Source organism: Lepidothrix coronata, unplaced genomic scaffold (genome assembly GCF_001604755.1).
Source record: "Lepidothrix coronata isolate B3197 unplaced genomic scaffold, Lepidothrix_coronata-1.0 Scaffold78, whole genome shotgun sequence".
Lineage (NCBI taxonomy): Eukaryota > Metazoa > Chordata > Aves > Passeriformes > Pipridae > Lepidothrix > Lepidothrix coronata.
The window spans coordinates 2,968,396-2,990,581 of record NW_016690258.1 but is presented as its reverse complement, the minus strand read 5'-3'; the positions used below and the strand labels follow the sequence as shown (position 1 = coordinate 2,990,581).

The window sequence follows — 22,186 nt, the reverse complement described above, 5'->3', positions numbered from 1 at the left end:
ACAGAGGACAAATCTGGTAGTCTAGGCCCCCCCCAAAACTGTCCAGAAACAGTTCTCCTTACTGCATTCCTGCTCGCTGCAGGCTCTCCTGGATGCCGAGTGGCACGCTGATGATACCACGGACGAGGTGGTCTCCCAGGATCTCTTCTGCTGCTGCAGCCATCCCCAGCACAGCTTTTCCAAAACCCACCAGGTACAGGTCCCTCTTCACTGGAAAGGCCTGGCCCTTCACCAGCAGCTGAGGGCACCTATCGCCCTGGAGTTTCAGAGCCCTCTTCATCATCGGGGCCGGGCGGACGGTGCCCACTGCGCTGCGGAAGAGGGACAGTGCATGCTCTCGTAGGGACATTCTGCACAGGGTGGCCAGGCTGAGCCAGTCTGCACTGTGGGGTGGGCTTGTACACACTCTGCCAGCACTGGCAAGGTCTCCAGAGCTGGGACAGCTGAAGCCTCCAACCTGCAAGGGAAAGTGAACGTTTTTGCTAGCAGAAGAGACAGGGCTGTCACAGAGAGAGCAGGGAGGTCAAAACATGAACTATGAAGCTCTAGCTCCTGTTTCCTCTAGATTAAGGTGCCATATGAACAGCATTTTCAAACTTCTCACCAGGCAGGAAGCAGGGAAGGACAGTGTCACATTCAAACTACCTGTCAGCTTGTGATTCCTCTGCAATCCCATCACCTCCCGCAGGGAAGGTGAGCTCTGCCAGCCAGCTTCTCCATCACTGTCGCTTTGCCACTGGCAAGCCATCATTTCTATTTGCTCAGCGTTTGACACCTTTCCAAACTGTGGAAGCTGCTCTCTGTCCTAGAGAGAGCAGGGTATCTGGGTGGAACAGCTTTTCACTACATTAACTCCCTTTCTCGTGCTGGCCAAATGCTGATCTCATTCTCTGGCTGTGCATTGCCCCATGTGTCCCTGCAGCATCAGACATGGACTCAGGAGAAACAACAGGCTTGCTGGCTGCCTGATCCCTTGCTGCTGGTGGCCACAGAGAGACCAGTAATGAGGTTTCCTCACCAAACAGCAAATTAACACAAAGCTTCATTTGCCTTTATGTTTTAGTCCTCTCATTATCCATTAAAATCACATTTAGAGCCCAAATAATACTTCAGATCCAGGCAAAGTTGCCAGCCGTGTCTGTGAAAGCCCATTTGAGCTGGTCTCCACTGAGCATTAGCATTATATGCAACAGATTTGTGCATGGACCGAAAGATCTCAGCTGCTCAAGGGCAGATACTTGTCTTGACAGAGGAAAGGCAGCCCCTGCCAGCACACAGGCATTTATTCCCTCCCAGCGCTTCTCCTTCCTTCTGTTAACTGGCAGCAAGTTCACTGCCGGTTTCTCAGGATCAAAGATCCCTGTGATCTGCATCCCTCCCGCTCACGGCAATCAAGGCAGGGTGCCAGGAGGCTCAAGCAGCCCAGGCAACACACTCAATCACAGACTCAATCAAATTACCTGAGAGAGTTAATCCTCTCTCTGGTAAGTGGAGTGTTTCAGTGCAAGTGGTTGGATTCTTCTGTGAAAGCTCAGGAGTCCAGAGGTCTCTTTGTCCTGACACTCCCATAGCATTGCAAGGTGTTAATGATTAAGCCACACAAGCTTTTCAACAGCTCCTCTAGGCCTAAATCTGCCTTATTTTGCTGTAGAGACCCAAAGGCTCTACACAAAAAACCCTCTACACAAGCACCTTCTCAGACACACTCTGAAATCTATTGGACAAGGGACTTGCAGGTAAAGCTATATGGAGAATCAAAGGTTTGTCAGGGAAAGAAACCTAAGAATCACTGATTTTGGAAAAGACCCTTAAGATCGAGCCTAACCATAAATTATTTAATACTTAGGAGAACAGATTTTAAAGGCAAAAGCCAAGGTAGATTAACTACCTATCTGTACTCTCTTCAGATATTGGTCAGGACTGGCTTTTCAACCATGAGAGAAGAGAATAAAAGACAGGGCGTCCTGACCACTTTGTTACTGGACTCAAACTTCATGGCAGCTGATGCTGCGAGCAGCATAAACCACTGACCCCTCTTCAGGGAGAGCCACAGTGACTGTGCTGCTCACAGTGAAGTCAGCTGTGCACCTCTCAGGAACTGAGATTAGCATCTCTGTTCCCAGCAGGTCTCTGATTCACCTGGCAGCACAGTGCAATCAGAAGAAGGTGTCACAAAGCAGAGGTGCATCATGCCCCAGATCACCTCCCCTAAGCTGCGATACAGGGTTTGCAAAAGTGGCTGGAAAAAAAAGGCTTAAATGGAGCCAGGTGAATTGCAGAAAATAAAGCCCCAGAGTTTTTAAGAGGCTCTGTCTCTGCCGTGATGTTTCTGTGCACGGCTGACCCTGAAGACTGGGGGAATTGAGCACAAGCAGACCTGCAACAGTGGCTCCTGTCACACGTGCCCTCCTGGCGGCTCCGTTCAGCTCCAGCTCCAGACACGACACAGCAGGCGTGAGTTGTTTAAGAGAAATCCTCTCCTACTGGAGCTGGAAAATAAATGCCAGTTTAATTCATCTGGCACTTGTGTACATACTGCTAATGCTTGCTCTGGAAAGCATTTCACTACAATAGCAGGCGTGTAATCTGTTTTCTGCACTCTGAACTCAGATTATATTTTAACCATCGAGGCCTGATCCGGAGTCTGGTGAAGTCAGCAAGCGTCCTTCCTTTGCTTCTCAGGATTTTAGGGCATACTGCCTGACACTGATCTCAGAGCCCAGGTGTAAATGCAGAGTAAACATGGTGTAAAAACCCCCTTGCAATCAGAGGTTATCCAACTTCATACCAATGCAACAGAGAGCTGAATTTGGCACAGATCCATTAGCTTTGGATGTCTCAGTGTGTAACTGTGCTCCTTGTCAGCTCTGATTAGACACACAGGCTCACTGGAGGCTCCCCTTGCAATGGGGGTGCTGCTAATGATGCCACAAATCCATTTTTATGTAATTTATTTATATAGTCTCAGGCACTGGGTACTAAATGTCATCAGGAAACAGCTATAAATTAAAAGTGCTATGAAATCCAATATAGATATTAACAAAAAAAATAAAACTCCTACTCATTTTTCTGGGGCTTTAAAAACAAGATCAAGAGGACTGAACATCACCCCAAAACACAGGCAGTCATGGAAAGAAAAATAACCCAAATGGCAGCTTTTAGACTCCCTCCAGAGATGGTGGGTTTAGAAATGATGTAACTGCCCGTCAGCTGCTGCATATTGCACTTGGGGAAATTACACCCTCACATCCCTGCGTTTCCCTCTTCCCACTGCTGGCTGGGAGGAATCTGGGCTGGGAGAAGGACCTGATGATGTGACTCATTGCTTCATGCACTGATCTTTGTTTCCTACTTTCTCAGGGAAATCACATAGGGATGAATGAGCCCTCTTCTATATGGATATAAGGTGATCTGTTATAGGATGAGCGGGGCTCAGGTTTCACACCTTCCCTTTGTCTCTGTTTGGGATAATTTGGAGTTGGGATAGTCTTTTGAAAAGTTTTCTAGAAGTTTGCACTAAGCTTAGGAAGAAAATGATGCTAAGAATTACCTGTTCCAAAGACAGCTGGAGGATTGGAAGGGGTTTAGATTAATCCCCTTTAAATGAAAACTTCCTCAGCTTTCATTGATGAATAATCTACACACTTATAATAAATCTACACACACCATTAAAAGCTCTTTCTTCACAGGGCTCCTCCTAAGCCTGCAGAAATTTCCACTGTTAGCTCTCACACCGAAAAGCAGCAAAACCCCAGCTTCTTATTTTCACCTTCTCTGGGAAAGAGGGAGGGAGAGGAGCTGGACTGTGATAAAATACAGGCAAAACACTCGTTTGCATTACCTTTTATTAACTTTTTAATTAAGGCAATTCTGCAGGCAAGGAGCCAAAGTCAGAGGGAGACAGAAACAATCCAGCAGTAGGGGCAGAAATGTAGTAAAGCTGCCAAGTAAATTGGATGGTGGCAAGAGACCAAAAGCATGGACATAGCGGGGCAGAGCCTCAGCCATAAACTTGGAGTCACACTGGGGAGGAAAACAGTGAACAAATGAGCTGGCCATGCCCATGCAGCGAGAAAAATGAGCCAGCACCTCACTCCATGGCAGCTGCTTGAAAGCCAGAAAAATATTCCTTTCTAGGGGCCAGTCTGCCATCGCTGGGCAGAGCTGAGCTATTCCAGGTGCCGTGGTTGGGGGTTTGTTCAAGGATTTGCATCATGGGCTTGTGGTTTTCTTGAAGTTGGGGTAATTGAGCTTGTTGCAGGCCAACCCAACCACAGACACATCCTGAGCATTTCAGGTGCTGCGAGATCAGAGGATGCTGTATATTCATGCACCAGAATGTCTGATTCAGCTGAGAGATTCAGGGGCCTAAGTTATGTTAGTTTTAATGTCATTGGGATGTCTCTGGATTTCCCCCGGTGTGGCAGGGATTGGTGGCTGGCCCACCGTGCACGGGGCCAACTCCAAAATCCTTGAGGGGCTTGGAAAACATTTGAGATGGCACTGGATCAACCCCCAATTGCCTGAGGATAATTTTGAGCTCAAGCTCTAAAAGACAGATTATAGCAGTAAACTCCCAGACACAGCAAGTTTTAGCAGCGTCTCTTGCTCCTCGTTTTTCTTGCTGCATGACTTTCTTCTGGCCCCTCGGTACATAAATTAACATTACACTCACTGAGCCTCAGTGCTCCCATTTCTCCTGCAACACCAGGGGAGTTCACCTACGAAGTACAACAGAGCTGGGATTTTACTGCCTCAAACTCCCCTGCTCCCACTTACTGACACATCTCTTTTATCGTTTGATATATCAACTTTAATTTGCCTGGTGAGCCCCGCTTGAAACTCAAACTCGCTGCTCCACGTGGTCCCAAAAGCATTACGAGAAAATTTTTCCAGGAGATGCACTGAACCCAGGAGGGAAACAAAGCGGGGAAGGCTTGTTCCAAGTGTCTATTCTGGGAGGATTAGATGGGGGATTTTTCAAGACTAATCTCTTTAAATGAAAATTTCAGAATTTGATTAATTTTTTAATCTGCACATGGATTTGCATAAAATTACTGCACTGCCTCATTCACATTTGGTAAGAGAGGAAACGTCTGCAGGAAGGATGGGCAGCTGTGAAGGGTCCAGTGCACAAGTGGGTGTGCAGGGACAGGGTGAAAGGCCCTGTGCCCCACTCACTGCAGTGCTCCTGGGAAAAACACTGGGAAAGAGGATGAAGGTGGACAGCAGCAGCCCCCAGAGGGCTTGCCAGGCAGGCAAGGGAGAAAGCAGGATGGAGCCTGAATACCTTTGTTTCAAGAATATGCTGAGGTCTGGAAAACCCAGGAGTCCCAGTTTCAGATACATGGCTTTCTTGTTGGAGAAGAAATATGTTGCTCTCATGACTGATTTACTCACCAGGAAAGTGTCAGCAGGGTCTCTTTGCCTTTGATGGAGAACGTGGCTTAAGGCCAAGCACAGGGAAGATAAGTGTTCAGCATTTTATATATATAGATCAGTATGATTAGTAAAAAAAATTAACTGGATTTGACACATGCATCTTACTAGTTTTTCTAGGTCACACTCCCTTCACTCCCTATATACCTTTTGGAAATGATTTTCCCATGCACTGGGGATTGCAAGGAAGAAAAAATTTTTCACTAAAAATCCTTCTGTAGCTCAACACAGAACACTACTACCCTGGAGCCAAATCCATGCCAAGTCTCCTTCCTTTCATGGTGTAATTTCTCAAACTCCCTATTCTGAGTCAACTTGCCATCAAAGTTGAGAGTCATTTAAAATACAGGGAAGGATCATAGTATTCTAGAGAAGATGAAAAGCTGCCAGCCTTGAGGACTGGAATAGTAGAAAGGGGTTGAAATTCAGTGCTGCGAAATACAAGGTCACGCTCTTTGGGATTAATAGCAGAAAATTATGAGCTCCTCAGTTGGAAATAACATAAGAGGAGAAAGAGCCAGGAATCTTAATCAGTCACAGGATGACAATTACAGCTGCCCTCTGGGCTGAGACAAGAGGCTGTGGGGAATGTGGAAAGCAGCAGATGTGAACTGCCTGGACTTCAGTGAGGTTTTTGACATCACTCCTGTGAGCACACTGGAGTGAGGGCTGGGCAAACACAGTCAGATCTGCTGGAAACCAGCCTGACCACTGAGCTCAGAGGGTAGAAACAAGTGGCCTGGGGTCCAGCTGACAGCTGGTAATCAACAGGGAATCTGTTGGGGTTCATGTCACCCCATGGCTTCATTAGTGACGTGGAGGGTAGCACAAAGTGCTTAATTTGGGGAAGTGCTGATGGAGGCACCTTCCAGAGGAACCGTGATAAACTCAAGGTCAGGACCCACAGAAACCTCGGGACACTCAGCAAGGAGAAGTGTGAATTTTTGCTGCTGAATAAGCACAAGTCCCTGTACTGTCCAGGTTCCAGTGGTATGGAACACAGAAATACATAGGTAGAATAACTGCATGTGATCGATATCACTCAAGCAGCAATTAAACATTTTTTCCATTAACTAATTTTGCAGGGTCATTATCCATGATTCCTACTTAATATGACATTGTGCTAGGAGATCCAATTATCCTGCCAGCTAAATTCCAGCTTGGTATAAACTGACAAACTAAGTTCCAACGATTAGGAAGAACGGCAGGAGAATAAAAAGGAAGTGACAAAATATCAAATCAACAACCCACGGTGTTATACAACTCTAAAACTTAGCTAAGTACTGTAGGTGTTTTGAAGTAAATTGTCTTATGATGGTATTGGTGAGTCACCTCCGGGGCCCACAGGAGATAATCCAGGCTTTGATCCTGCAATTTACAGTGTGCAGGGCATGGCACCCTGAGCCTCTCTGAAACCTCTCATCACACGGAAATAAGTGGCAGGTTTTGAACTGAGCTGAACAAAGGGGCAGCTGAACCTGAGAGGCTCTGGAGTGATGAAGGCATTTTGTTGAGTCTCCCTGGACTCCAGTGTGAAAACCTTGTCTCTGGTTCAAAGGAAAAACAGGCGAATCATTCAGAGGAGCCAATCCCACCGCGGCGTGAGAGGAATGAGCGGGGTGAGATCTCTCAACCTGTGTTAAGGGTGAGCTCCACCAAACAAACAGCGAGGGGAAAGAATCTGGGGAAAGACTTTTGTTTCACTAAATCCACACGAAATAATTCAGCCTGTTTGAAGGGCGTGCAGACAGAGCTTTAAGAACAGCTCCCGGGCTTGGTGAGGTTTGACCACAGGAGGGCAACAGGATACAAACGCAAAATCAAACCCTGTTCTGGAGACTGCGAAAGGAAAATGCAATTAACGTTTAGGAAAGTGTCTATGGTTTGGTGGTTTTTTTTTTTTCTTTTGATTCTGAGTTTCTGGGGGACTGAAATGCCAAGAAGATCTGGTGGTGTTCTGAATTTAAAATAGCAGGAATCTTTGAGGTGTGCGGGGGAGAATCTCATAGCTACTGTTATACTCCAGAAATAACTTTTTAAGGTAAGAAATATATAAAAACACGAAGACAGAGCCTGACATCAGGATTCACGACAGAAAAAGGTAGTTCCAAGGTGTGTGCATTGGAGCAGCAGCCTCAAAAGCCATGGTGGCTTTCTCCAAGGCTTGAACGTGTCCTGCACACCTTTATCCGGTGTCTCACGTGGTTCAGGATCACGCTGCCATAGCTGTGGTGTTCCTGTAGTACTGCTTGGAAGTTTTTAGAGGAATAAAAGAATACTGGGAAATGAAAATGTGCATTAACTGGACTGAAAGTAGCACGGGGGAAGGGTAAGAAAGTAATCAAGGTGTATTTCAAAGGAGGGTATGGACACAGGGGGTGCTCCCTGGCCAGTGAGGAAGGAGTCCAGCCCCAGGCTGTGCAAAGGTGGTTCCTGTCAGGCCCCATCAATGATTTCACAGAACCACAGAATCAATTAGGTTGGAAAAGACCCTCGAGATCATCCAGTCCACCTATGACCTCATGTCAACTAGACCATGGCACTGAGTGTCACATCCAGCCTTTTCTTAAACACCTCCAGGGACAGTGACTCCACTACCTCCCTGGGCAGTCCATGCCAAATCACCCCTTCTGTGAAGATATTATTCCTGATGTCCAACCTAAACCTCTCCCGGCACAGCTTAAGACTGTGTCCTCTTGCCCTGCCGCTGGTTGCCTGGAGAAGAGTCCGACCTCCATCTGCCTCCCGCCTCCTCTCAGGGAGTTGTAGAGAGCGAGAAGGTCCCCCCCCACCGAGCCTCCCTTTTCCCAGGCTCAGCCCCCCCAGCTCCCTCAGCCGCTCCTGGTCAGGCTTGTGCTCCAGACCCTTCCCCATCTCTGTTGCCCTTCTCTGCACCCGCTCCAGCCCCTCAATGTGTGTCTTGTCCTGAGGGGCCTCGAACTGGACACAACCCTCGAGGTGTGGCCTCGCCAGCACCCAGCGCAGGGGGGACAAGTCACTGCCCTGGTCCCGCTGGCCACACTATTGCTGATACAGGCCAGGATGCCACTGGCCTTCTTGGCCACACTGCTGGCTCACGCTCAGCCGCTGCAGAGCAGCACATTTCTTCCTAATTCCCATGGGAAACGCGGGAAAACACGATAACCCCAAGCAGAGATGTCCCGGCGGGGCGGGACTACCCCGGGCCCCTCACGGCCCCGCCCAGCGCCGGAAGTGACGCACCTCGCCGGCGCGAATCCACTGCCCGCTGTACGTGATGACGTCATGCCCTCACCCCGGCCCCCCAACCCCGCTGCCGGTCACGGCCGGGCGGGTGGGTCCTGAAAACCGCGGTGGTGAACCCCGGCTTCGCCACAGCCGTCCGGCCCCGCCCTGCGCCGCCCGTTCCCACCTGGTGCCCTGGGCGGGACGGGGGCGCTGACAGACGCTGACAGTCCCCGCGGGCCGGGGGAGCGCGCAGGGCCTTCCCGCCGTTTCCCGCCACACTCAACATGACGGCCGGGCCGGGACTCCCCCCCCGCCATCCCCCGTCCCGGCGGGCCCCACGCGCGCTCCCCCGCCCCTCTCGTTCCCGGCGTGCCCCGCGCGGCCCCGCCGGAGCCGCAAGATGGCGGACACAATGAGGAGGAGCCGCCTCTCCGCGGCCTGAGCGTGCTGCACTCGCCGCCCCTCACGGCCTCTCGCCGCCCCTCGCGGCCCCCCGCCGCTCCCCGCCGTCCCTCACGGCCTCTCGCTGCCTCCCGCCGCCCCTCGTTGCCCCCCCGCCGCCTCTCACCGCGCCGCCGGGCCCAGCCCGGCCCTCGCGCCCCCGCCGCCGCCCCGGCGCCCCGCCCGGCTCTCCCCTGAGCGCCGCCGCCCTCGGCGCGGCGCGGCCCGGCGGCCGGGATGAAGCTGACGGACAACGTGCTGCGGAGCTTCCGCGTGGCCAAGGTCTTCCGCGAGAACTCGGACAAGATCAACTGTTTCGACTTCAGCCCCAACGGCGAGACCGTCATCTCCAGCAGCGACGATGACTCCATCGTGCTCTACGACTGCCAGGAGGGCAAGTGAGTGCCGGGCCCGGCCGGGGGCGGGGGGTGCAGCCTTCGGGCTGGGGCTGGAGCAGTGCCGGGGGGGGGACGGGGCTGCCCGTGTGGCCTTGGGGGACAAGCTGTGCCCGGCCCCGCAGGTCTGGCAGGTGAACTTTGGTTTTAGCTTCAGCTTGGGCTTCTCTCGTTTTTTTAGCGTAGGTTCGTGACAGAATCCCAACGGCAGAAATAGGAGCAGCGTGGTTTTGTCTGCACCGCGGGTGTCCGCGCTTGTTATCTCGCTAGATAGGAGGCAGCGGTGGTAATTTGCCAAGTATGAGAGAGGGTTCACTTCTGCGAGGGCTAAACTCAAGCTTAAGGGGCTGAGTCTGGCCATGTTTTCAGGCGTCGGGATTGTTGCAGATACTTTTCGAGTGTCTCTGCGCTTCAGTGTCGCTAATTAAAAGAGAAACGATGGCTGTGAGCAATGTACAGCTGTGCCGCTTTAAACTACCTCATTCGAGTGCAACTTTTTGGATATGTGTGTTGCTGTAACTTCTAAAAAACCTGATGGTGTTTTTCCTTAAAACCCACTTCCCACGTGGTGCTTGGGAATGTCGAAGGTAGAGTGGTCCTTCGTGCTTTAAATCCTTTTCTCTGATCGGGTTCTTACCTGTAAAGCACGGTAAGAATACATGTGTGATTTACACGTGCCTTCAAACCTTGTCTTAATTTACATTTAATCAATCAAGGATTTATTGCCTTCTGTTGCTTAAAAGCAATGAGTTGAGGGGTGTGTGTTTCTCACTTCATTGATCACATGACGCTTGTCCCGTTTTTTGGGTAAACCCCCAGAAATTTGCGGGGCATTTGGGATCTTGTGCTCCTGTTCAGAGGATGGAAACCTGCAGATGGTGACGCTGCAGTTGATGGCTTGGAAGGTACACTGAGGGCATTTGTGTTCTGTGAGAGTTGGAACAAATTGAGCCAAATGGTGTCATTACTCCATTAAATTCTTCCTCAGTTGTCACAGGTGTGGGTCTGGCTGCTTTAAATTCTTTTAAATTTGAAGTTTTAACTTATGTTTGCTTCCTGGTGTAGTTCTGAGGTGATTTTTTGGGGGTTTTTTTTGTTTTTTTTTTTTTTTTTTTGTAAAGTCAAGGTGAGGGAGCATCACATCCACACAAAAAACGAAAGGAAAACAAGTATGTGTATTGTAGAAGAGAGTATAAAAAGGACAGGGTAAGGCAGGAATGAAGAAGAAATGGCTTGGGAGTGTCAGGATGTAGATGTGTCAGTATTGTGTATATTTTCTAGTGACCCATGTGTTCCTAATCCTCCTACTTTTCCAAGCAGACCAAGACATCATACTTGCAGGGATGAAAGATTGCATTCTGCAGATTTTCTTAATTTTATAGGCCACCTATGTTATTTTAGACTTATATTTGCTTGCTTTACACATTAAAGTTGTTGGCGTTGCCCATCTGATAGAGTGAAGTCTTCTGTGAAATTATTTAATTTTTATTTATGTAAGAACAGGTAACTCTATACATGTGGAGCCTGCTATGGATTGTATCCTAGATCTTAATGATATACAACAGTGACAGGGCTGAGTGATGTTAATGCAGATGGTATTGATTGCTCTTCCCCTTCCAAACGTGTAAAGAATAGTTTGATGGGTTAGGAGGCATTTGGTCCTTTCATTCTGATCTACATCTAGTCCTGATGTGTGTTTTATAGTCAGAGGGTTTGCTTTAATTAAGTTAAATGTAGATCGATGGTCATCTGCTGCAGGGCAATGAAAATAGTGTCATCAAGGTAACCCCTGTGCCAGGATGCAGTTCTCCAGTGTTATAAAACTATAAAAATTAATTTGAAAGTTTCTCATGTGCTATCAATTGAGTTAAAAGTGTAGCTGGGATTTTTAGAGGTACCCAGGGATGCAGGACATGCTTCTTCTTTCACCTGGAAAGGTTTAGCTGTGAATTACTTTGTCACCGGAGATTCATATGAAGATGAAACCTCAGATCTGTGAATGATTGTTGGTGTGGCAGTTTCAGGCCTACAGTTTATGTTTTCTCTTACAAATCACCATTTCCAGGGCCCAGAACTCTCACCTGCTTGTGTATGTCATTGCTGATGGATATAACGGCCAGGAGGACATGAAATGTCCTGCTTGCTGGGTTTCAGTGCAGGATACCAGTGCTTCATCGAATGGCCTGAAAGTTAACACCTTTTTCCATGTAAAAGTGAGAAATTTGTGGTGCCCCATTAATGAGTAATTCTGCTGAGAGAACTAAAATGCAGCTGTTTGGTTATACTTTAGGTACGGCCTCACCTGGTTTGCTTTGTTTTGCAATGCTAAAATGAGCTGTACAGCTCTATGAGAATATGACCAACCCCATCTCTGTGAACTTCGCTTTCTGACAGGGCAGTTGAAATGGTGCTATGTAGCCAAGGGCTGACAGGACAAGATTATCTCCTTATCGTGTATGTCCTGGGCTAAAGCAACCGCTTATTCATGAGCATCCAATAATTTTGGTCCCGAGACACCGCTTCTATTTCAAAATGTGAAAACAACTAAATTGTTGTTACTATTTTTTTAGCCCATCCCTCCAAGAGGCTCACCTGTGTGCGTTTGGGCTTAAGGAGGGACTCTGAAAACTTGTAGGGCAGTTGTGTGTTGTGATGTACAGCAGTCCCTGGGGCTGGGAACAGCCTGGCTGCACATACATCACCCTGATTTGATAGATGGTGCTCTAGCAAAGGTTTAGCTTGTATTTTAATTTAAGCTTGTATATCAATTGTGTATTATTTATGCAAATAAAGTGATGGATCTGGCTCCTGCTTGGCTGTGGTGTTTGCTTGGCATATCCATGATCCTGGTTGTGGAGGATGTTTTACCCATGGCAGCAGTGATTCAGACCAAGGGACAGATGATATTACAAACCTCACCTGTGTTCCATTTCATCTTTGTAGCAGATTTGACTGAGATTATTGTAAAATATTTTTCTTTGGCAATACTGCTTAGTTTGCAGGTGGGCTGGGTACATTAACCTTGACCTTGGAATTATGTTTAGTGATTGTGATTTGATTTTAAAAAATACTGTTTCCTTGTTTGTGTTTAAAATAGTGGATTGGCAACAGGTGGTTGGTGTGTGCAGTGACACACTTCTGCTTGTCTCAGCTTACGTGAAAACTTCACCTTTCCTAAAGCACAGAAGTCCTTTTTCCCTTCTTTTTGGTAAATATGCTTTTGCCCATCTGTTGATCCTTGTTGTCTCTGTGTGTATTCACTGATTCTGAATGGAGCAGCTTCTAAGCTTTAAATTTGTAATAGAAAAGGATGAGCCAAATTACGAGAGTCTTAATGTTTTGAGATTGGCTTTTTTTGCCATTGTTAGTTTGTTGTTGGAGTTTTTTTCCCCAATTTGGCCATAGGTGAGGTAACCAATGGTTACCCAGGTGGCAGCCTAAGTGAGGTAACTGCAGAAGGCAGTATGGGGAACTATGTCAGGTGTAATGTTACGGAGTGTCAAAATTTAAATTTGGCGTGTTGATTTCAGTGTGTAGTGTGTTTGCATCTGAAAATTGATTTGAAAATCTACTGCAGTAACTGGGGAAGAATCATTTGAGATTCGGTCTGTGGTACAGGTGGCGTGTGGGTTTTCATTACACTTTCTATATTGCATTCTACTTAGTGGAAGCTTGTCCCCAGCCAGTTCATTTGAAGGTAAAGCCCCGTGGCTTCTGCTGTTTAGAATTAATCTGTAAGAATGAATGTCTGTTTTCCTTCTGATATGAAAAGTGTCCCACTCGTGCTCTTGTTTGGGTGTGTCAGTCTGAGGTGAATGAAAAGAAGGAAAAAGTCCAGCATATTAGAAATGCCTTGTCTGAGGGTGTAGTCTGATAAACCTTTCCCTTGGCAGCAGTATTGGTTTCGACCGCTCCTGCTGTTTGTTTCCATTCTCGTGTTGTCCTCTTTGCTTGTGTTGGTAAAATACTTTGTGGGCCCATGTAATAAGCAGAGTTACGAATTTCTGGATTAAAAATAATTCCCAGAAGAGGTGATATTTCTGGTGTTGATCAGTACCCTCATTGGTTGGCTGCCCAGAAACCTCTGTGCTACCTCAGTTGAGGGTGAAAGGGGAAGGAGAGTGGTAGAGACCTTGTGCTGATCAGACAGGCACTGCTGCTCTGAGATCCTCCAGCTGCTTCTAGATTTACTCTGCACTTTAAATTTCTAGTAGTGCAGTGCATCACCTGCTTACCAGCCCCCTAGAAATGCAGTTCTGTAGGTTGTATCCACTCTCACTAGAATGTCTTTCATTCTGTTGTAAAATGTTTGAGTTTCATGCTTTAAGATTGGATTCAAATATAATTTTGCAGTCCTTTGGAAAAGTTCCTGTGTTACCATGTCTTTTATAGATTATTGGTATATATGCCTGTTTAGGTTAATACCACAGGAATGAGACACCTTGTTCTAGGTTCTGAAGTAACAGAGAACAAAAAGACAAACTATTCTCAATCTAAAATAAGCAGCAGATGAATTGGAGATATGGATGGGCAAGGGCACAGTGAGGTAGTGCTGCTTGCTGTGCTTGTTATGTTAGCTTCTCCTTTTCTTTTTGCAGTAGACATCATGGGAAAAGGAATTTTTGGAGGAGACAAGTGCATTTTGCAGGTGTTACAGGGAACTCCTCAAGCCTAGGGTTGGTTGTGGAGAAACATCGAGGTCCTTTTTTGCAAATCAAATACAAAAGCTTTTCTTTCTTCGTATAAAAACATCGGACTGCTTGAAACCATGATGTAATACCTGAATGGAGAGAGGCCTTGTTAGTGTGAGTTTCGTTTTGAGCTTTTTGTTGCAGTGAGTGCAATTATTTCTGCTTCCTCCCGACAGACCAAAGAGAACGTTGTACAGTAAGAAGTATGGAGTGGACCTCATCAGGTACACACACGCTGCCAACACTGTCGTGTACAGCTCCAACAAAATAGATGGTAAGTGAGCCACTGGAGTGGAGCATATTGAATCTCTTTGCACTACATGTCTGGATAATTAGCTCTGAAGATCTGGGAAAAAGTTACAGCAACTCCTGCAGTGGTGAGCACTCTGCCAGAGACAGAGGAATTACGGTCCAACACTAATGCACAACTTGGTGATAGCCCCTCGAGCAGGCTGATGTGAGATTTGTTCTTTGCTGCAATAACTAAGGGATTGAACATTGTTAGTGAAATAAAAGTTGGGTTCTTAGTTCTGCTGTTCACTTGGGTTTTGGTACCAGTGCTGTCAGTCAGCCTCTGCACCTTAACTTCCTACATGTGAATGAGGTGGAAGGAGCGGGTGGACTGAATGCCGTAGCTCTGTCTGGTACACACACAGCTCAGCTGCACAGGAGGGCAGGGCGGGAGGTTCAGGTAACTCAGCAGGTCACCAACCAAGCCTGGAGGAGGTCACAGAGCTCTTCAGAGATGAGCTTTGCTTCTCATCGCCTGTTTCTGTCCATGTACTAGACAGAAGACCCATTTTTATGCTGTTTCTCCACACAATGTCTGTGATAGCTACGCTCTAAATCACTGACGCTGAAGGGCTTCTAGGTCTTCGTGACAGGCTCTCTATTAATTGAGTTTGATTTAAAATTCAAATGTAACAACTGGCACAGATATGTACCTTAGTGCTTCCTGAGGTTGGAAACAGCTCATGTTTATTTCAAAATGTGTTTCAGTTTTGTTTGCTGTAGTCAGTGTCGGAGAGTTTTGCAGTGAACAAGTCTCTTAGCACAGCACTTTATAAATGGGTTTTAACATTATATTTGTAAACTCATGATCATTTCTGGAATAGAGGTTTTTGTTGGGTTTTTCCTTTGCAGAGATGGAGCTTGACAGTAGAGCTACTGGTGCCTTGTACTGTGTGCTGGATTACTAAAGGAATTTCAAAGACTGTGAATTTAGAGCAGGTGGAAGTTAAGAGTTAGGAAGTCAGGTTAAGGCCTGAAACCAGAGGAACAAGGAAGTCTTCAATGGAATTGGATTTAATGGTGTAAAAGGATTAAGAGTGTGACAGGAAGCACTTGCCTTTTTAGTCTGTTTCAGAGCCTATTTAATTTTTTGATTATATCGTTACTTTGTCACATTTTTTTATTTGCCTGTTATTTAATTTACGATAATTAATAACTAACAATTTAATGAAGCATTTTTAATGCCATTTTGAATTGTGAGATTTTGTTTATAAGCACTGGTAAGCCTTAAGATTAAAGAGTCTTCATCCTGCAGGCTAGCATTATGATAAATACTTAGTTAGAAGAAAAAAGACCCATAGAATGTGAGAATATTTGTTGCTGTTATGATCTGTAAGCCTAATAAAACTGACTGTAGGAGTCCAGGTACTCTCTAGTCCCTGCTAAATGTGGTCTTGGGCAAGGTGCATTGTATTTAACCCATTATGCAGGTATCAGGAGGTAAAATTAACTCAGAAACATGCTATAGGAATGCTGGTGCTTGTTTCCAAGCATTTTCTCTGTTGGAGTTGCTACCAATGTACTTGTGAAGATTTCCTGAAGATCCCTGGACCTAGTTCCTCTTGCCTGATGCCAGGCTGAGGTAGTAGTTTGTACAGTTTGAGGGTCTATGATACCACCCGGTACAGGAGATAACTGTACAGGCCACTGCCTTGCCTGGGACAGAGCACTGCCAGCAACCAGGATCACAAGGGAGCACAGTTCCACAGTGCTTCCTCTTTAGCAAAGAAGATGGGATTCTGCACGGATACTTGGGAAATCAGGTAACGACAGTTCTTGCAGGAAATGATGTGTCTTAACAGAACATCTGAAGTGTGTTCCCAGGATGGGATGTGACACCGGCAGTGGGGATTTTTGTTTTGGATAATCACCTCAGGTCACTTAGAGCCTTTCAGAGTGGCGTGTCACCAGCAGCACGTTTCCAGCTTGGTCAGTCGGGAATGTGCTGTTCAGTTTTCTGGTCAAATACTGGAGGGGGTGGTGTCTCAGCTTGGTGAGAAATCTTAGGCAAAAATGAGAACTTGATAATTTTATCACAGATAGAAAATTTTTCTGAATGAGCCTTTCAGAACACCCTGAACACTGTAGACCTTCTGAGTGTTAAAACACCCAGTGCTTGTTGCCTCCTCTTGGCTCTCGTTCTTCCAAGTCAGAAGTAAAAATGCCCTTTTCCCTCAGTTTCTCTTTGGAGACTCACCAGGACTTGTTCCAGCACTACAGAGTCTGCACATAAAGATTAAAAAGTGGCTTATGTGCTTTAGTAATGGTTTCCTCTTACAAGGATTTCTTGTAATTTTGGAAGAAAGTCTCAACAGCATCTTCCAAAAGTGTTGACCACTCTTGTTATATTAATCTGTACTCAGGATAAAATTGGCACTTGAGAAATGTTGTGGTGCTGCTCTTATTTATTCCATTTATTTTTAATGTTGCTTTATGTGGACTAAGCTTTAGATTACTCCTCTGTCCTCTTCTTAAAGCTTAGCTGCTCTAAGTGCAGGGAAAGTGTGAGGCTGTTCATTGTCAGATTAAACAAAAATCAGAGAGATTTGCTAGTTTTTAATGGTTTTGTCCTGGCTTTCAAATACATGTTTTTATTTTTAGCCGAATGGCAGAATTTGCACATTTCCTGTATGTACTGCTTAGTTGGAGATTTGTTTACTGAATTTCTATGCAGGAAAGACAGCAAGATTTGTGCTGCAAAGCAATAAAAAAGCAGTAGCATCACCTTTGTAAATTTGATATTCTTCATTTTGTGAGAATGATGAAATAAAACCTGCTGGTACTTAAATTTTAGTGCCTTTGAAATTATCTTGCATAAATCACATGACACTTTGTCTTTAAGATGTAATGTGACTTCAGACTGTGGGAAGCACCTTTTCCTGTTGCCTGATTTTCACTTCTGCCTTGAGAAGAACCGAGTTGCTTTATGTCTGTTTCTAATTTGATTCTTTTTGAAAGGGTGACTTGAAATCAGATGACCAGACTTACCCACTTTGGTGAGATTGCTGCTGCTTTGGGGAGCAAGTTACTGTGTGATCAGTAACTTTTAGATGCCATTGGGTTCATGGTATAATAAAGCTTATGGTTTGTTTATGTTTTCAGATACAATCCGATACCTCTCCCTGCATGACAACAAATACATTCGGTATTTCCCAGGGCACACAAAAAGGTAAGATGTGGCCTGGAGACAGGACAGCAGAAATTGAAACAACAATTGTAATGAGCCTGAGTTCTGTTACACTTGGTTCACACTGTTTTTCGCTCTGTTCTTGGCAATTATGAGGTTGTGCACAGCTGTTGGGGTGGGTGTTGCTCTATTCACTTCTTTTATGTATCTCTGATGCATGTGGGCTTCTGTGTTGCAGGGTGGTTGCTCTTTCAATGTCTCCAGTGGATGATACTTTTATTTCTGGATCCCTCGATAAAACTATTCGACTTTGGGATCTCCGCTCTCCCAATTGCCAGGTAGATTACAAAATTCATGCTCACAGAGTGTTGCATTTTCACTTAGAAGCATGAAAAATGGATGTGTGCATGTTACAAGGCAAAAGTACTGCCAGAAGCATGTGCTGCTGATTTAGTGTTGGCCCCTTCCTGGAATGCTGAAGCAGCCTGGATGAGGACTCTCTGTGCAGTTTGTGTGTCACGTTGTGTGACACCACTCGCTCTCACCTGTGTCTCTGCTGGAGAGGCACTGCAGAAGGGCAAGAAAGAACACCCACAGCTGATGAAACAAGAGAAGGGCTGGGTGTCATCAGCTTGTTCATCAGGCTGCTACTCTCCTAGCTGGCATCCCTCCTGGGCTGGAAATGCATCTTATCTGAGTGTTCGTAGCGTGTGTCTAAAATTGGTGCCTTGATGCAATTAAATTTGATGAAGAAACTGATGATCTAAAGTAACACGGCAGCCATATGGTCCTGCCATTGCCTTGCATCACCTCTGTGGTTCATCAGAACTGTTTGTAAGCAGATTTCACTTTCTGGCAAGGCAGAACCCTGTTTGTTTTTATTTATTCTGCTGGAATACTTCACTTTTTTTAGTGGAAGCAGGGTTGTGTGGGCTGAGAAAAGTACCAGAGCTGGCAGCAGTGGCAGGAATGAAAGACTGGGAGTATAATCTCCACCTTTAGTGGTGGTGAGCTGTTTTGTCCCTATATCTGGACACATAGTATTGTGCTCTTATATTTTCCCATCTCATTTGGACTATTTTGCTTATGAGAAAGGGCTGTTTGCTTATTCCAGGTGATGTATCTGTAAATACAAAAGGAAGACAAAGTTACATTTCTTACTAAATGGTTCTATCTGTCTTAAAACTGAGCTTTTTCTGACAACAAGTCTTTATTTTGCCTTTCTATGGAAGTGTGCCTTTAATGCCAGCCTTTAAGTTTCCCTTGGGATGAATCTCAGTCTCTGAGTTGCTGCAGATGAGATGGGGTTGTAAATTCAGCAGCGGTTCTGCGATTTATCCTAATGCTTGAAGTTGTAAGAATGGTAAAACTAGGACTTGTAACGGGACTCTGCATCCAACCAAGTTTGGGAAACAGGTTGGGGAAGTGTTACTTGTAGTTTTCAGTTGGCCCATGAGATGGCAGCCACATTGCCTGGAACATTCCCAGGAAACCAGAGCTGGCCCACTCACCAGGCCCTGAGCATTGGCTTGCTCACTGAGTTCTGAACCTTTGTAAAACCTCAGTATTTACAAATGAAATGTTGTTGTTCCACCCTGGTCTGCTGTCCTGCTCACAGTGGGCTCAAATGTGATGGTAGAAAAGCGAGCATCAGTTTTGCAAAATAATGTTGACTATTTCTATTTTCTAGGGCTTAATGCATCTCCAGGGGAAGCCTGTGTGTTCTTTTGACCCAGAAGGATTGATTTTTGCTGCTGGAGTCAATTCTGAAATGGTGAAGCTCTATGACCTCCGTTCTTTTGACAAGGTGATCTGCCTTAGAGTTTTTAGCTTGCAAGAAATAGTCTAAACTCAGTGCTCAGAGGCTGGATTTCTGTGCTCCATCTTACTGTCTGGGGTGCCTCCTTGGCATCCAGGGAGTTCTCAGTAAGCACACACATCACAGACAGAAAGAGATCCGTGCTGTCACCAAATCCTGAAGTACGCTCTTGTACCAATGTTCTGCTAACGCTTTAACCTGTTCCAAACCCCCATTTCGGCTTTTTGTTAGGGATTTTTGGGTTTGTTTTTTTTCCCTTGCTGCTGATTCTGGAAGAAGACTGGCAAAGATGGAGCCAGGACTGTCAGAAAGGATGGAAATTTCAAAGGAAACTATAATTGGATGGACAGCTGAACTAAACACTGAGCGTAGTGATTTCCGTGTTTTCCAAAACTCATATGACAGTTACACTGGCTCAAACTCTTAACTTCATTTAGCAACCTTGTTTCAAAACTTCATCCTATCTTAAATTAATTTCTGCTGTCGAATGTGGTATAGTATGAAACTATTGGATTGAAACACCTCACTTTGGGTCTTTTCTGTTTTGGAAGCTGTGGATTCATATGTTGAAACGTGCATGTGCAGTGACATGTTTGCCATGACACTCTTGGTATCTTAGGGCTAAGGATTTCCCTTTAAAAAAAAATCTCATTTTTCCTCAGCTAAGGTTAAAAACAGACTCTTGTTAGCAGCAATTCATAAAGAGTCTGCATCCTGTTTCCCATTTCTCTCTCTGCAGGGGCCATTTGCCACGTTTAAGATGCAGTATGAGCGGACGTGTGAGTGGACAGGGCTGAAGTTCAGCAATGACGGGAAACTCATCCTCATATCGACCAACGGCGGGTTCATCCGGCTCATCGATGCCTTCAAAGGGGCTGTCCTGCACACGTTTGGGGTGAGCCTGCTGCCTCTGATCCTTGCTTGGAACTTGGTGTTAGTTTTGGGAGCAGGTGCCCTTTGGTTGTGAGATTGCTGTGGACACGCTCTCTACTATGTGTTCTGTTTTGTGCCATAGGGTTATAACAATAGTAAGGCTGTCACGCTGGAGGCATCATTCACACCAGACTCTCAGTTCATCATGATAGGTAAGATAATTCTTGGAAAGAATTCCAGTGCTCTGAAATTAGGTGTGTTATGTAGGGCTAAAGCTGTGTCTGTTGGGAAGCAGAATGTATTTAAATAATACAATGCAGCTGTAAGCTTTCTTTGCACTGACAGTGTTCTGTTAGATTACTCAGCGTTGTCTAGACTGAAATGTAAACCAGCCTGCATGAAGACTTTTCTTTTTTCCTTTAAATATGAGTGTTGTTACAATATAGAGAAGGAACCAGCAAAGTGTTGTAATGTGGGAAGACCTGTCACATAGGTTATGTCAGTGTTTCTCACCCAGTGGCTAGGGTGCTCTCACGGGCCACCTCAAAGCATGTTGGGGCTGTGTTGGGACCTGTCTCCCATTGCTTATGACCAAGGCACCTGTCTATGCTTGGCAGTTGGTCTTGTAGCCTGGTGTGTTTGTGCACCTCTGAGGATGTTCCTGCACTGGTGACGTGCTGGGGCAGCTGCATTTTGTTCATGTGGCTCTTGTAAACCCCCATGTCTCTGGAACAAGCTCTGCTTATCCCTTAATAGAGGTTGTAGTCATCAGCCTGATGGCTCTCAGCATGTGATTGCCTTGGCCCAGGTCCTTTTTCTCACCCTCTGTGGGATGGACTCCTGAGGGAAGCAGATGGCAAAAGGCAGTTTGAACTCCTGTACAGCCTGGTGCTGCAGGTTGGGCATCTCAAGATAAGCACTTCAGTCACTCTGCTGCCTGTGGACACAAGTCAGACGAGTCTGTGTGGTGCTGCCCCTCCCAGCACTTTTTCTTTTTGTTCCTGTTTATTTGGCTGGTACCAAATATGTTTAACTTCGTGGTAATTGGCATCTGGATCCTCATTTTTCCTGGATGAGTGACGGTCTTGGCAAAGCTGCTTTTCTTGGGTTCTGGCTGAGAACTTCCTGATTGCAGAGAAGAGGGGTGGGGCTCTTTGTTTAGTCTGTCTCTGGAGAGCACTTTATTGCACATATTTACCTTCCTGTTGTGACCTTCCACATGAAAGTTGTAGTACAAGTAGTTCTAAACCCCTTACTGCTGTTCAGTTTTTACATATGGTTAAGTTGCAACTTTTGCTTCTTAATTTTTCTGTCCCGAAAGGTTATAGACATAAATACAGAAGCAGAAGAAAATTCCTTGCATTTTTGTTAGGAATTGTATTTAAAATGAGACTAAAGCAGAACAGAATTATAAAAATTTAAAGTTCTCAGCCTCAGAGTCTGAAAAATGCCATTTTAAAGTGCAAAACCTGTTCTGTTGTAGCCATGTGGAGAGTTGACATCTCCGGGGAAGCTTCTGATATTTGGCATAGTGCATTGAAATCTAGTGCCTCCCATGGTAAAGCTTTGGTTTGATTCTCTGCTCACCAAATGAAATATTTATCTGTGTCTGAACTGAGAACTTGTGTGAACAATGACTCTTTCCCCAGTGCTTGGCCTCTCTCGTGTTGGTGCAGGTTGGCCGGGGTCTCTCCTCATGGCTGGAGGGTGTCAGCTCTCCTTTTCTCCTGGGTGACAGTAGTTGCTAACATCTTTGCCTGCATAGTGTTGTACCCTGTTTGTGTAGTTGAGTCTCTGCAGTACAAAGGTACAAACCTGCTGTTTGGGTGCAGGTGTGTAAACTGTAGAGACGTTTTGTAAGTACCCTTTGAGAACTCTTAAAGTTAGGCTGTGAAGCTGAGAC

The 22,186-nt window shown here is 45.9% G+C and overlaps 2 protein-coding genes across 5 annotated transcripts in view; one reads left to right on the top strand and one right to left on the bottom strand.

The window, feature by feature from the left end:
* Window positions 1–9,233, bottom strand: part of GLYCTK (glycerate kinase) — a 15,554-nt gene extending 6,321 nt beyond the window's left edge. The window contains exons 1-3 of one of the 4 annotated variants that reach the window (XM_017819950.1): window positions 9,215–9,233; window positions 2,378–2,489; window positions 63–457 (exon numbers count right to left, since the gene is read on the bottom strand). In XM_017819950.1, coding sequence (XP_017675439.1) covers window positions 63–349 — 287 coding nt within the window. In that variant the 5' untranslated portion in view covers window positions 350–457; window positions 2,378–2,489; window positions 9,215–9,233. Of the gene's footprint in view, window positions 1–62; window positions 458–1,460; window positions 1,643–2,377; window positions 2,490–3,841; window positions 6,310–8,830; window positions 8,966–9,214 lie in introns of those variants that run through there. The other 3 variants (XM_017819948.1, XM_017819949.1, XM_017819951.1) reach the window with 3 other exon arrangements.
* Window positions 9,232–22,186, top strand: part of WDR82 (WD repeat domain 82) — a 14,594-nt gene continuing 1,639 nt past the window's right edge. The window contains exons 1-7 of the mRNA XM_017819954.1: window positions 9,232–9,485; window positions 14,350–14,447; window positions 17,567–17,633; window positions 17,830–17,929; window positions 19,282–19,398; window positions 20,150–20,305; window positions 20,426–20,495. Coding sequence (XP_017675443.1) covers window positions 9,325–9,485; window positions 14,350–14,447; window positions 17,567–17,633; window positions 17,830–17,929; window positions 19,282–19,398; window positions 20,150–20,305; window positions 20,426–20,495 — 769 coding nt within the window. The 5' untranslated portion in view covers window positions 9,232–9,324. The remainder of the gene's footprint in view (window positions 9,486–14,349; window positions 14,448–17,566; window positions 17,634–17,829; window positions 17,930–19,281; window positions 19,399–20,149; window positions 20,306–20,425; window positions 20,496–22,186) is intronic.